The sequence below is a fragment of the Sus scrofa genome, chromosome 1, assembly GCF_000003025.6.
Source record: "Sus scrofa isolate TJ Tabasco breed Duroc chromosome 1, Sscrofa11.1, whole genome shotgun sequence".
Lineage (NCBI taxonomy): Eukaryota > Metazoa > Chordata > Mammalia > Artiodactyla > Suidae > Sus > Sus scrofa.
In genome coordinates this window covers 109,917,387-109,932,697 of record NC_010443.5, presented here as the reverse complement: position 1 = coordinate 109,932,697, position 15,311 = coordinate 109,917,387, and the positions used below count along the sequence as shown (strand labels likewise).

Sequence of the window (15,311 nt, the reverse complement as noted above, 5' to 3'; positions counted from 1 at the left end):
AATTTATCCATTATATTCAAATATTATCACTGTAGCACATAATCAACATAAAAAATTGTTGATACTACATTCTTTCTCCTACTGAGTATTCTCAAAACTCAGTGTATATTTTATACTTAGGACACACCTCAGTCTGCACTAACTACACAGCAAGTGCTCAATAGGCACAGTGGCTAGTGGCCAAACTATAGGACAGATCGAGCTACCTGTTGAATGAATTAAAAGCAGTTCCAGACATCTGAGTAGTTCTTTCGACTTCCCTCCAAAGCTGACAAAATTCCCAAACGTCTTCTACAGAGTAGAAAGTATCCCCAGAGGTCCCAAAGTTTAACATGTAAATGGTGCACATAATTAAGCTTTTTGAAGAGTGTAAAAGCATACTACTTCTATACACAATCTTTATGATAGAAGAGTTGCTGTAAATAAAAATTCTTGGGCACGCAACCCAGCAGCACCTAATTAATGATGCTTCTGGCTGTGGCTTGAATTTCTCTCTATCGCTCCAAAACAAAATTGAAAGTCCTCTTCTTATTGAGGGAAAAATCAATGTTAAAGGAAGGAGTCACTTTCTCTGAAGCTCCAAGTATTTAAGATAAGAATCCCCACCAACAAGCTTTTCGTAGTGATCTTCCCCTGCCTGCTGATGATCCTTTCCCAAATCCTTCAGTCTTCAAGAGAAGCCAGTTCCTACTAGCTAACAACTGCCAGAAAAAAATAACTGCGGAACACAATTTCCTTTCTCCTCTTCCTTGGTGCCACTTTGAGCTGTGTGACCACACAACCATCCTCCCTGCACACGGTGCGGGAGCAGGGAGAGGTTTTTTTCTGCTGGGGAGTCAAAGGGTTCAGGCTGAGAGCAGTTAGAGGTTCTCCAAGGTGGGCAGGTGGGGCGGGGCAGGGGCTTCGGCCTCAGGGAAGCCAAAGCTGGGAATCCCCGCAGCGTGGGCGCGATCCGGCCGCGCCTCCCCAACATGAGCCCGCTCCCCGAGACCTGCTAATGGCAGAGGCGGGAACAGGCCTCCAGACTTCGCCCACCTGCGGCCCGGGAGGGTGCCCCGCCAAGCACCCTCCTCGGAGGAGGAGCCTCGGGCGGCGAAGGGAGCAGGGCCCCGGCTGGAGCAGGGACGGGGGACGGGAGCAGCCCGCCGCGTGGGCCCCTCGGCCAGCGCTGGCAACCCCCGCAGCCCGCGGCCGCGCCCTCTCGCTTACCGCCCCAAATGCCCAGCTTCAGCTGGGACTTGTTCAGGTTCTCCACATAGTCCCCCAGGAAGCGGTTCAGCAGGTCCGCGACCACCGACTCCAGTACCATGGTGGGGCCGAGGCGCGGGAGAAGGAGGAGCCGGAACCGCCTGGTGCAGCTGAGGGCGGCGACCCGCGCGGAGAATGACAGCCCCCTGGCGCCGGCCCGCCCCCGCGCCGCGCCGCACCGCGCGTGACCCGGCCAGTGCGCAGGCGCGCCGCCGCCGGGACCGGGGGGTGCGTGAACGCGCCGCAAACTCGCGGCCTGCTGGCGGATGTACACCCAGCCAGCCCAGGGCGGGAGGGAAAGGGACCCGGGAGCCGGCTTTGGGGCTGGCCCAATGGCCTGCACCTGAGGAAGGGGGTGTTGGAGAGGGAAAAGGGAGGGTAGGAGTTACTGAGCACGGGGACATCTTTGTGGCCCCTCTTCTACCATGCGGTAGCCTTCTGTCGGCCTCGGGGCCGCAGAGCGCAGCCGTTCCGGCGGCAGCTCGGTGGAGCCTACGCGACCGGAGCCTGGCGCTTCATAGGCCTTTGGTCAGTACTGAGCGCCTAAATAACCACCCCTTCAGGAGGAATAAAGGAGACCTTTGCACGCTGGTCCTGCTACCTATCAACTGTGCCTGAGATAGCCCTCCGTCTTTTTTTGCTTCCTGAAAACATACTTTAATAATTTACAACTGTAAGGAGAAGGAACAGAACCCCATCAAGATGACAGATAAACTGGGGACTGAGTATGCATTTCGTTAACTTGTTATTTTTCCTCCCTTCTGGGTCTGATTGGCTCTTACTTAACTCATGAGCCACTTCTTAGTTACCTCATTAAGGAAACAAAGAATGAAACATAGTACTTCCTTTTTTATCTTTAGGTGAGGGTTAGCTGTTACTTATTTATCACTTTCATGCAATCACTGAACTGTTACTGGTGTGGCAAGACCTTCAAAGTGAGGCTTTATATAACGTAAGGGCTTTTTTCAGTTAGTAAAATTAAACCACCCACTGACAAGCCAATTCTCTTTGGACTTTTTTCTAATATTTATTTCAAAAAATTGAGGTACTATAAACAGACATAAAACAAATAATTAGATTATTGTAGTCACAAGTTAATTAAATGCTTTGCTACACACAGTGTCTGAAAATATGTGTGAATTGCTTTTAAACATCTTCTATGGACAATGTGTGCCCCCAAAATTCATATGTTGAAATCCTAACCTTCATTGTCCTGGTATGGGAGCAGAGCACGGGCTTTGGGAGGTAATTGGGTCATTGGGTAATTAAGCAGGGCCGTCATGAATGTGAGTAGAATCTTTATAAAAGAGGACTCTTGTAGAAGAGACTCAGAGAGCTCCCTCACCCCTTCTGCCCTGTGAGCATGGAGCAAAAAACAGCTATCTATGAACCAGAAAGTGGGCCCTCACAAGACAGGGAGTCAGCTGGCACCTCCATCTTGGACCTCCTGGCCTCCAGAACTGTGAAAAGTAAATTTGTGTTGTTTTTAAACCACCCAGTCTATAGTATCTTGTGACAGCATCCTAAACAAACTAAGAAGATCAAAAAGGAAAATCATTCCTTTTTGTCTATTGGAGGACAAAAAAGTCAAAATGTCCACAATTGGTGCTACAGAAAATGGATGTAAAAGAGAATCAGCACTAGCCAGTACTGGTGCTGTCAATATCCACCTCCATCCTTCGCTCCTGCACACAGAATATAAATCCTCAACCATTTCTTTTTCCTAGCTTAGTCAACCTGACAAAATACTTGGGATATATTTAGAAATATTTCATACTTCTTTCCTTCAACATCCACAACCAATCAACAGTCCGACCTGGCTATTCTGCTTTCACCATATTTCTTTCTTTATTTCTTTTTTTTTAGGGCCAAACCCCTCGGCATATGGAGGTTCCCAGGCTAGGGGTCAAATCAGAGCTGAAGCTGCTGGCCTACACCACAGCTGCAGCAACACCAGATCCTTAACCCACTGAGAAAGACCAGGGATTGAACCTGAGTCCTCATGGATGCTAGTCAGATTAGTTTCCTGTGAGCCATGATGGGAACTCCTCATCATATTTCCTAAATTATCTCTATGTCTCATCTGAACCATGCAGTCACCCTCTAACTGGCCTCCTGGACTCCAGCTTTTTCCTTTTCCATCCATCTGCTCACTGTCAATGTAGCTAATTTCCCAAAGCACAGGTTACTGTTCTGCTCACAAAGACCTAATACCTTTCTGGTGTAAAGAAAGCCCTCTTCAACTCATCCCAACAACCCCTCTCCTCTTGTTCATGCACAGCAACTACGCACTGAGGAGAAGGCAAAAAATTAATATGTTCTGGTTGGGATAGGCATGTTCCCCAAAAATTTTACAAGGACGTATGAATAATAGTGCAAGATGATACAAAAGATGCCCCAGGCAGAATAATCTGCTGGGAGAAGTGGACAATACTACTCCCTGTGTAATACTAACTTCTCGTACTTTCATAGTACTTTATACTTTTGAAAGGATAATGCATATGCCTGACTTTATAAACATTATTCCATTTTATTAATACTTCTTCAGTTATACCTCATGAGCTAGTATGCCAAGGTATGCATTTTCAAGTAATCTTCACAAAAGATCTGTGAGACAAGTAATGCAGGTGGTAGTATTGTCCTCATAGAAAAATTAAAGTCAGTGGTTTACATAAAATTACACAGCAGGTATTTATTTCCTTCAGCTCCCTGAGGACTGCCACCCTCTTCTCATTCAACAAGTACAGTTAAATCACCACTAGGCTACTTGTAATTTTCAGAGAACTTAGTTTGAAAGGATAATGGAATAGAAAATCTTAGGGTGGAAAAATTCAGCTCAAAATTGTCAGTACAGGGAGTTGCCTTTGTGGTGCAGCAGAGACAAATCTGACTAGTATCCATGAGGATGCAGGTTCAATCCCTGGCCGTGCTCAGTGGGTTGGGGATCTGGTGTTGCCGTGAGCTGTGGTGAAGTTTGCAGATATGGCTCAGATCTGGCATTGCTGTTGCTGTGGTGTAGGCCAGCATCTGTAGCTCCAATTCCACCCCTAGCCTGGGAACCTCCATATGCCATGGGTGCAGCCCTAAAAAGCAAAAAAAAAAAAAAAAAAAAAAAAAAAAAAAAAGGTCGGTATAAGTAATGCTATTACCAGATAGGACTAAAAGCTTTTAAGTTTCCAGAGTTCCCATTGTGCCACAGTGGTTAACAAATCTGACTAGGAACCATGAGGTTGCGGGTTCGATCCCTAGCCTTGCTCAGTGGGTTAAGGATCTGGCATTGCAATGAGCTGTGGTGTGGGTCGAAGATGCAGCTTGGATCCCACGTTGCTGTGGTTCTGGTGTAGGCCAGTGCTACAGCTCCGATTAGACCAGTAGCCTGGGAACCTCCATATACCACGGGAGCGGCTCAAGAAAAGGCAAAAAAGACAATAAATAAATAAATAATAAAATAAAAGCTTTTAACTTTTAATATTTTACTTTCAATTGATTAATTAATTTATTTATTTTTGCTTTTTTTTTTTTTAGGGCCATACTCGTGGCATATGGAGGTTCCCAGGCTAGGGGTTGAATCAGACTACACCACAGCCACAACAAGGCAGAATCCAGGCCACGTATGTGACCTACATTAACAGTTCATGGCAACACTGGATCCTTAACTCACTGAGCAAGGCCAGGGATTGAACCCAAAACCTCATGGTTCCTAATCGGATTTGTTTCTGCTCGCCACAACGGGAACTCCAATATTTTACTTTTTAAGTATGTTTTGAGAGACTGGTTTTTAGGTGCAAATGTCCCAAGTCTGCCATACTTCTTGCAAAAGTCAGAAATTTATAGTCCTAATCCAAAACAAACCATAACTAATGTGAAGAAACACCGCTGGCACTCTAATGCACAGCACTGAACCAAAAGGAATTTGGATACAGAGGGTAACTAAAGAAAATGAGCATTCTAGTAATTATAGCTCTTACATCCATTCTGGCTTCAGAAAAATGAGCAGGATAACAAAGGCAATGGCAAAGCTAAACTGCAATGAGGAAATGAGCAGTAAAAACAAAGTGCAAAATATTGTTTCTATTAAAAATGAAAGTCAGAATTAGGGACACTTGTTAAAAATTAACAACTCTTGCTTAAAAATTGAAAAAGAAGAAGCTCTAACATCACATTGTCTTACACCCACACTCCCTTTCCCAACCCTCGAGTTTGTTGGGAAAAGCAAAAGGGGGTTGGGGAAAAAAGGAACTAGAGGAGAAAGCTGGAGAATAAGCATGACACCATGGATTTTCAGAAAGTTTAGGTAGGATGTTTAACTGGGAGAAAGTATGTAAGTGGACTGCAGAATGTCAGAGACAGAGGAAATCAAATCTCGTCTGGTTTATCCAACCCCCTCCTTTGACAGATGGAGACACTTGGAAAATTAAGGGACTTGCCAAAGTCCCACAACAAGTTAGTGACTATCAGAGCTAAAACCCAAGTGTCTCAACTCCAAGTTCTTTCCACTACTCCACACTCTAGTTCTGTTGAATGAGATGGACAAGGCAGAACACCAATATTTTATGTGGTTATAAATTCTCTTCTTCTTGCTTTTCTTGACACCCAATTCTTCTATATTATTTTTCAGGTCTGCTTTGAATTATTTCCTTCTACTCCAAAGGCACCTGTGACCTGGATGATGTGCGATCTATTTATGCTTACTTCGCAGAATTGTTTTCCAGCTCCATCACTGGATGTTCCCAGAGCCATGAGCTCGGAATGATCACGGTCTTCCTCTGGGTAGATTTGGGTGTTCCAGGCACAGGGCCTCATCCTGTTACACCATCCTCCCAGTTATCACATGGCTCATGCTTCCGAGGTAAGTAAAACATAAGGCTTAATGTGGTCACAGAGGACCAGCCATGCGAGGACACATCCCTGCTGTTTTCAAGAATAAAGGAAATGCTTCCAGAGTGTTATTGAAGAAAGTAAATTATTAATAAAAACAAAGCAAATCTGCTTGGCTTGGCCAGAAGGAGAAATGTTTTTCTAAAGGAATCCATGTATGAATCACCTAATCCCTAGTCAAGCAGACGTGTATAATAGTAACAGCCAAATAACAGCCAGCATTTACTGTGTGCCAAGCATTTCGTGCATTTTTAATGCTCACAATAATCTTGCGTGGTAGGAATTATAATCCCCATTGTACAGCTTGGGCTCAAAGAGGTTAATTAACTTGCCCACAGCTCCATTGTTAAAAAGTTGCATAACAGATATGAACCTAGGACAGACTGACTCCAAAATCTCTATTTCCTTACCTTTAAATCATCTCTCCCTTCACAACACAGCTTTGTTTAACAATTTCTCAGACCACTTCTCAGATTGTGAGCTTCACCATTTTAACCAGGAGCTCTCTAGGCTCTTATTTGCAGAGCTAACGTCTTATCTCCTAAGAGATAAGAGATAAGCTGAGTCAAAACACATTTTAAGTATGTAATTTGGTAAACATTCTCCCATAGATTTAGCCCATGCCCAAGAATTTTGGCCAGGAGCAGAGCTGCTATAAAAACATAGAAGTCGCTAGTCAAAGGTATGCCAACCCCAGGACCCAGCAACCCTGCCCCCAGACTAAATATATAGTGTTCAATAGTCTTTGCTCATTCCTGCCTCAGTCAGATGGAGTTCAAATAGTTTATCCTCATTATTTCATTCCTCTTCTAACAAATGTACATAGCTGATATGATCTTGTACAGCCTGGATCTACCTGCCTAGTGTAGTGCCTGGAACCCAGGAGGCATTCAGTAAATATTGCTCTGAATGAATAAGTGAACTAATGAACATTTTCTCTCTACTGTAATAACAGTAAATACCTGACAGTGTATATAAAAGACTCTATGCTAACCTTTTTGTATACATTATCACATTATATCCTCACACAAGCTTATTGGTAAGTACTATTATTGTCAGAAGGGGCAAGGGAGCTCTCCTGGTTCTCTTTTATAAGATCACTAATCTTATTACCTCCCAAAAAGCCCACCTCCTAATTTTACATTTTGATACTGTGGCTTAGAAAGTGTAAGTAACTTGCTTAAGGTCACAGAGGGAGCAGCCATTCTAAAATGGGAACCACTTATTTCAGACCCAATTTTCTTAACCACTACATTCTACTACCTTCCTCTATTATTATTACTAATATTAATATTGTTGTTAGGGGACCATTGACTGAAACCACCCACCTTGGCCAGGCATGCATGATATAATAGCTGCTTGCATGAGTTGTCTCACAATAGGTGGCCCCGATAAGGAACCCCCCAGAACTAATGGGGAGGATTTGAGAGGAACCAGTGGGGGGCGGCAATAGAAAGGAGGAGATGACTCATCTCCCAGAATCCTTGGCGCTGGCATCCATCTTGGCTCAGAGGTGTACTCACCACAAGGAAGGACACTCAGTCAGATCAAGTATGGGCTGAGCAAGACAAATGGCCAGAGACAACCCAGGAACTAACGCCATTCCCATAACACCTGAGTCTGGAAGCCATGTGACAGAGCAGTTCTGGATTCCCTTACCCTGCTGCTCTCCACCCAGATGCCCCTTCGCAGTAAAGTCTTTTGCTTTGTCAGTACATGTGTCTCCTAGGGTAATTTATTTCTGAGTGTTAGACAAGAGCCCTGGAAGGGGTCCCTCTTCTTGCAACATTAATATTAATAATAATCACTGCTTCTACATATTTAGCACTTACCATATCCCAAGCACTGTCCTAAATATTTTACATTATTAGAGTTTTTAAATCCCCAAAATAACTCATTTATGACCATTAGTATATATTTTTCTTTCATTTCCCATCATTATGTGAACTTGGAATAATCATAATTTGTAGGCTTTATGCGACAGTTCTAGAGACCATACATAAATCATCCAGTACAGTGCCTGGGTATGTATATATTTTGGCAACAAAATGCACATGCCCTATCCTGAAATCATCTTTGCACAAATTCAATTTGATTTACTGAACACTGGACAATAAAAAAAAATCAGTGCTCATAATTTAAGAAGTGGGTTGTTATTTTTTTAAATTGAGGTATAAGATACATACAATCTTTTTTTTTTTTTTTTTTCGTTTCGGCCACTTCCACAGCATATAGAAGTTTTCAGGCCAGGGACTGAATCCCAGCCACAGCTGTGCTGCTGGACAGGGATCAAACCCAACCAGCTACAAACACTGGATCATTAACTCACTGGCCACAGTGGGAACTCCTAATATCTAATCTTAATTGTATGCTAGATAATATTTTTACATATGGATACACCCCTGTAACCCCACCCAGAACAAGACATTTCCAGCAGCCCCCTAAGGTTCCCTGTGCCCAGAGTAGTTTGTAATCAACAAACAAAAACCATTTGAAATCAGAACAGAAAACCAGGAGGCAGATAAGGAACTTCGAAAGCTGAGCAACCAAAAGGCTGGATTTGGGGGAAGGATACTAGGTAAGAATAAGATAAACTGGAGTTTCCCGTCGTGGCGCAGTGATTAACGAATCCAACTAGCATGAGGCTGCGGGTTCCATCCTTGGCCTTGCTCAGTGGGTTAAGGATTCCACTTGTCGAGAGCTGTGGTGTAGGTCGCAGACGCGGCTGGGATCCCGCGTTGCTGTGGCGTAGGCGGGCGTCTACAGCTCCGATTGGACCCCTAGCCTGGGAACCTCCATACACCCCAGAAAAGTCAAAAAGACAAAAAAAAAAAAAAGAAAAAAAAAAAAGAATAAGATAAACTTGACTTCTGTTCCCCCGCCCCTTTTTTTTTCCTTTTTTTTTTTTCAATGTCTGCAGCAGTGGCACATGGGTGGAGGTTCCCGAGCTAGGGATTGAATCAGAACTGCAGCTGAGTCCTATGCCTCAGCCACAGGAATCCCCAACCCTCTGAGGAAGGTGGGGGATCTAACCTGCATCCTCACAAAGACGACGTTGAGTTCTTAACCCTTTGAGCCACAATGGGCACTCCAAGCCGCTTATTTCCTCTTAATGGCGGGTGTAGAGTGCTTGTATGATTCCCATTCACTGTGTCCATAGATCCTCACAATGAGTGCGACTTAGTAAAGACTTAACCCTCTTTTGCCTGTCAGGAAACGGAAACATCCCCACCACTAGCTGGAGAGCAAAAGAGCTTGAATTTGCACAGCGGATCCAGCCACGTGGCATTTGGAAAATTGGAAGGCCTGGCCTCAGGTTACCAAGCAGTGCGGCTCAGTCCCGCCTGTTGGCTGGCTTCCCAGGCCCTAAGTATAAAGGCTCAGGCCGGCTGTCATTAAACCGTACTGAGCAGCGCTTTGAATTTCTCCAAGGCTGTGCGCCTCTATGAGTTGGTGCTCCGGGCGGAACGATGCAGAGACCTGAATGACGCCGCACCCCAGGTACATTAGCAGAGACCGATTTCCTTGCTTAACTCCCCCGGGGACCTGTGTGAGGCTCTTTGAGCTTAAAAGGAGGGAGCAAGCCGAATATCCTGGAGAGGATAATAATTATTTTAATTCTGTCCGAGGATTAGAGTGCATTAATCCAAGGCACCGCAAAAGCATAATGCCTCTTGGATTGGAGGACAGCGTGAGCCAACATATTGAGAATCTCCGCCTTGGGGCAGCGAGGGCGGGTCTAGATTTAAGCAGCAAACCCCAAGCGGAATAGAGACAGGACAAAAGAAAAACGATTGTTTTACAATGAAATACTTCAATACATTTGCAATAGCAGTGTGAGAGGCCGTCTGCCTTGTTCAGGGGGGAGGCTGGTGGAATCACCTCTAAGTAGAAGAGACTGGAATTGTTGCGCCCTGCAGGGCTCAGTCTGATGATCCGTGTGCCCTTCTGCGTTTCAGGCTGACCAGCTCCAGTAGTGGGTCGTCTAGCGTCTGGTACCTCCTGCCTGATGTGGTGCCTGGAGCGGCTCCTCTGGGGACCTGAGCGCCTCCTGCGGGGCGGAAACCGGTTTTTCCAGGGTCAGACCGGTGGAGCCACGGCCGTCGCACCCGCCACTTGCGCAAACGTGCTCACCCCGGACCACATCCCCGAATTCTGCATTCCCCCACGACTCGCGCCTTGTCCGACCCTGGCTGTAACCCGCCACACGTGGTGTGACCAAGCAGGAAGAGACGACGGCTTGGGGCGCACGGATTGGGACCCGCGCTCGCAGGCCGCGCTCTCTCTGCCGCACCTGCCCCGCACGCGCACGGCCTATGGTTTCTGCGCGCTGCTCGAAAGCCCGCACACTCGCCGCAGGGAGTCGCTTTTCCTGGGCGGATCTGGCACCGCTGAGCTCCTGCCTGAGCCCCGTCCCCGGGCGCGCACCTACGGCGGCGGGGGCGGAGCCGGAGGAGACACCTTCCTCCCTACCAGACCCGGAGCTCCTGCGGCGCCTCCAGCGGCCCCTGGTGGTCTCCGCTCGCTTCCCGACGCGCTGGTCCCGCAGCCCCGCGGCCGCCGCCTCCTACGCGTGCCCGAGGGGCTGCTGCGCCGTGCCCAGCGGGCCCGAAGGAGCGGTGGCTTGGCTCGCGCCCGCTCTGTCTCCAGCGGGGACAAGGAGGAAGACGACGAGCTTCGCGCCAGCTCTCGGTCCCGGGCCTCGGCCCCCGCCGCGTCCCCTCCGCCGCCCGCCAGCCCGCGGCCAGAGCGCCTAGAGGCCGAGGGCACCGTGGCTCTGGACGACGCTGGTGGCGCCCTGCGCTTGGCCGCCGAATACAGTAGGATCAGCGGGCGTCTCCGCGTCCGTCTGCTCCGCGCCGAGGGCGGGGCGGGAGGGGTCGCCGAGCACCGCACCCCGTCGGCTGCCGCGTCAGCTTCGTCCTCCTGCAGCCGCCGGGCCAGACGCGCACATTGCGCGGCAGCGTAGTTCGGCGAAGTCACCGGGCCGTCTTGGAGCAGGACTTGTGTTTGGACGGGCTCTCGGAGGACGAGGTTCGCCGCCTGGCCGTGCGCATCAAGGCCGAAAACCCGGGCCGCGGCCTGGAGCGGGGCGGCTTGCTGGGCCAGGGCGAGCTGCTGCTGGGCCCCCTCCTGTTCCTCTGAGCGCGTGGCCTGGCCCTGGCCCCTCTCGGACACTAACAACTGCAATGTCCAAAATAAACCTGCGTTTATTCTGCTCAAGCCTTTATTTCAGTCCGGTATTGGCAGAATTGATACTAGATTAATTACCACAGTAAAGGATCTTGTGTAGTTGCTGCCAAAATTCTTTTCAGCAAATGATAAGGTGTTCTGCAGTGTTTCCCAGTGTAGATAGCCTATGGTATTTCTTGTGTTCTCCACAGTCCTAATGGGAAATAATGAATCACATAGAATATTAACATTAGAAGGTGTCTTGGCCATCTTTTTGCTCCAATAACCTTATTTTGAAGTTTGCTCATTTCACAACATCCATTGAGACCATCTAGAACATTTATTACTTTTGAAGCTTTGCTTTAGACCCTGGATAAGAAGACCAGGAAAGAGGAAGTGACTTGTTCAAAGTAAACAGTGAATTATTCCTAAGCTCTCCAATCTGATACTCCTGGCTACATCTTGTTAGAAAACCAAAGGTGTTGAAACCACTTTAATATTTTAAGCTTAAATAATAATTAGAATAGTTTTATAACTAATAGTATCAACATTTAATTTTTAAAACAACCCTAAAAATAAGTATTGCAAACATTTTACAGATGAGGATATAGAGGCACAGAATAAAGAGATGAAATCAGGATTTGCACCTAGGTAATCTGTATTTTACTCATTACTCTATGTAAGTAATACTACAGTGTCCAAAGTCTCAACTCACTAATGTTGTGAAACTGCATCTTATATCTGAAATTGTTGACTCTGAGGATGAGGTCTCCTCAGTTCCTCATACTCTAGTAGAAAAGCAAATAGGTCAAAATGACTGATTGATCATTTCATGCTAATGATCAGGCATTGAAATGACTGGGTCTAAGAAGGAGGAAGAAGTTAAAGATCTCAGAGTCAAAGAAAATGGGGTACCAGCCTTATCCATACCAGAAGAGCTAATGTTCCAGGGCAGTGTGCCTGTAATGTGCCTGTAACATTGTTCTACTTCCTCTGGCTTCTGATGGTAATAATAGTTTTATTATGTTTTAAAGGGTGATTTTCTTTCATTTGTCACATTGATTGCCAGCCAGGCATATTTCTTCCTCATGCATATAAGAGGAAAATCTGTCCTAAATGAGTGTTGGAAATATTTAAATACGTGGTGCATTGTTAAATATGACTGCATTATCAGTCTGGATTCAGAACTGGTTTCTGCTTTCACTAAAATGCTGACAGTTTTATCCATCGATGCTCAAGAGAAATGCTATTTAGAAAAGAGTTTGTTTTGTTTTTTTCTTCCTTCCTTTCTCTCTCTTTCTTGCCGCCCTGCAGCATATGGAGTCACAGGTGAAATCTGAGCCACAGTTTCCATCAGCTGCAGCAACAACTGATCCTTTAACCCACTATGCCAGGCTAGGGATTGAACTTGTGACCTGGTGCTGCAGAGAGCCCATCAATCCCTTTGTGCCAAGGCAAGAATCCAAGAGTTTCAGTTTTAATCACAGCTCAAGCATAAACTGAAAATTGTAGATGCTGTGGTAGATATTTATAAATGACATTCACTGAACAAACATGAAGAGTAACTGAATTAATTAGCTATGAAAATCAGTCACATCCAGAAGCTCAAAGTGGTTGACCAAATGAATGATGACATCACAGTAGTTCAGATATTTAACGTGGTTTTTTTTTTTTCCCACTGTACAGCAAGGGATCAAGTTATCCTTACATGTATACATATTTTTTCCCCCAACATGCTCTTTTATATATTCTCAATTGCCATTTCCTTGGTCTTGAAGCCAAGAATTTTATATATATATACAAAAATTATAAATACATAAATATATACAATATAAAAAACATACATATAAAACCTCCTTAATAATCTTAGAATCATGGTACAGTAAAATAAGGAGTTCCCATCGTGGCACAGTGGTTAACGAATCTGACTAGGAACCATGAGGTTGCGGGTTCTATCCCTGGCCTTGCTCAGTGCGTTAAGGATCCAGCATTGCCGTGAGCTGTGGTGTAGGTCACAGACGTGGCTCGGATCCTACGTGGCTGTGGCTCTGGTGTAGGCCTGTGGCTACGGCTCTGATTAGACCCCTAGTCTGGGAACCTCCATATACCACAGGAGCGGCCCTAGAAAAGGCAAAAAGACAAAAAAAAAAAAAAAAAAAAAAAAAAAAAAAAATGGAGAGTAAGAAAAACTTGGATATATATAAGATCATTGCGGATTTTATTTTTATGTTTTTTTAAAATAAAAACAGATTGCATTGATGGCTTAAATCGTAAAATTTATTCCAGAAAATATTGCAATCAGTATTGTCACTGGATTATATACAAATGGGGGCAGAAGCATCTTTTTATTAAGGTAAATCAATGCGTATCAGAGACCTGAGTTGTCCATGAAATAATGCTGGGTATTTCCAAACAGAATCTCCACTGATGTCAAGTTATGGATGATAGACAAATGTAATAGCCTAATCAAAAATATTTTAAATGACTTAAATAGAATCATAAATTATAAAACCATGGAATTTTAGAGTTGAAAAGAATGTTAAAAATCATTTTGTGCAAATCCATTGTTATAAAAGAGGACCAGAGAGGCAAACTGTTGACTGTCCCTAATCACTCAATTAGTAAAAACGCTGGGCCCAGAACCAATTCTGTTTTCATTTTGAACTTGACTACTATTTCAATAAAGGGGAAATACTTGTGCATAAATTATTTTACATCACTAAACTAGTTTGAATTTTTTGTATTTAAGAAATCTTACTTGCAGTACTAATTTTTGTGATAACATCCGCCTTTCTGGGGGCAAATTTAAATTTGGTTTGCATCTTGCTGCCCTCTAGTGGATTCCTGATATATTTTATCAGTGGGTCTACTCTCTATTAGACATCTCAACTAAAGACCAATCTAATGTCAGAACCTAATGACCTTGAAGATGTGTACTAATATCATATTGTAGGAAGAGCTACGTCAAAAAAATAACTAAATACAACTATGGGAGCATAGAAGGTGCCAAAATAGTTGAGATTAAAAAAAGAAAACATTTCCTAGTAATAATGAAACTGGGCTGTGTGGCAAGGGTGTGTTGATTGCAGAAAACTGCTTTAAGAGTTCCCATTGGGTTTTAGGTATGCATATCTTTTCCACAAATGACATGACCCATGTGGTTTAAATATCTGAACATATTCAAAGAAAACCTCTCCACAACACAATGGGAAATATGCCCATTCATTTAGTATGAATTTAAAATCAAATCAACAGTTTTGTCACTTAGTCTTACAAAGATAATGCATTCCACACTTAAAATACTAGCTTTAATATGGCTCAAACATGCCTAGACGATTATTTTAATTAGAATCTAATTTTCTTTTACCCACATTTCAGTGATTCACAAATATTTTCCCCATATCCATTCCCAAGGCCTAGGTAAAATACTACTGTAATCAAAGATATTTGAAAGGCAGGAGTTCCCGTTGTGGCGGAGCAGAAATGAATCTGACTAGGAACCATGAAGTTGTGGGTTTGATCCCTGGCCTTGATCACTGTTTAAGGATCCAGTGTTGCCATGAGATGTGGTGTAGGTTGCAGATGCAGCTTGGATCTGGACATGCTGTGGTTGTGGTGTAGGCTGGCAGCTGCAGCTCCGATTAGCCTGGGAACCTCCATATGTCGTGAGCGCAGCCCTAAAAAGCAAAAGAAAAAAAAAAGATATTTGAAAGAGCAAAAAGTGGGTACTATGTTATCTCTATGACATTAAAGCAATAAAAATACATAAGTGGATGAAAAGTTATTCAAAAGATTCATTTAGAACATCTAGGAGTTTCCTGGTGGCTCAGCAGGTTAAAGAACCAGTGTAGTCTCTGCTGTGGCACTGGTTCAATCCCTTCCACATGCTTCAGGTGAAGCCAAGAAAAGATAGAGATCATCTACCATGGGGCAAATACTGTTCAGATTCTAGATTTACAGTTGTAAATAAGACACAAAAGGCTCTTACTCATATGGAATTAAATTTTCAAAGG

At 44.6% G+C, this 15,311-nt stretch overlaps 2 protein-coding genes across 5 annotated transcripts in view; one reads left to right on the top strand and one right to left on the bottom strand.

The window, feature by feature from the left end:
• Positions 1–1,429, bottom strand: part of VPS13C (vacuolar protein sorting 13 homolog C) — a 174,251-nt gene extending 172,822 nt beyond the window's left edge. For 2 of the 4 annotated variants that reach the window (XM_021094365.1, XM_021094373.1), the window contains exon 1: positions 1,210–1,429. In XM_021094365.1, the coding sequence (XP_020950024.1) occupies positions 1,210–1,309 (100 nt within the window). In that variant the 5' untranslated portion in view covers positions 1,310–1,429. The remainder of the gene's footprint in view (positions 1–1,209) is intronic. The other 2 variants (XM_021094362.1, XM_021094370.1) reach the window with 1 other exon arrangement.
• On the top strand, positions 4,938–12,556 carry LOC100152206 (C2 calcium-dependent domain-containing protein 4A). The gene is given in 4 exon segments (XM_013992909.2): positions 4,938–6,097; positions 9,340–9,627; positions 10,086–11,011; positions 11,014–12,556. Coding segments are annotated over 2 exon segments (1,134 nt in total). The 5' UTR covers positions 4,938–6,097; positions 9,340–9,627; positions 10,086–10,135; the 3' UTR covers positions 11,272–12,556.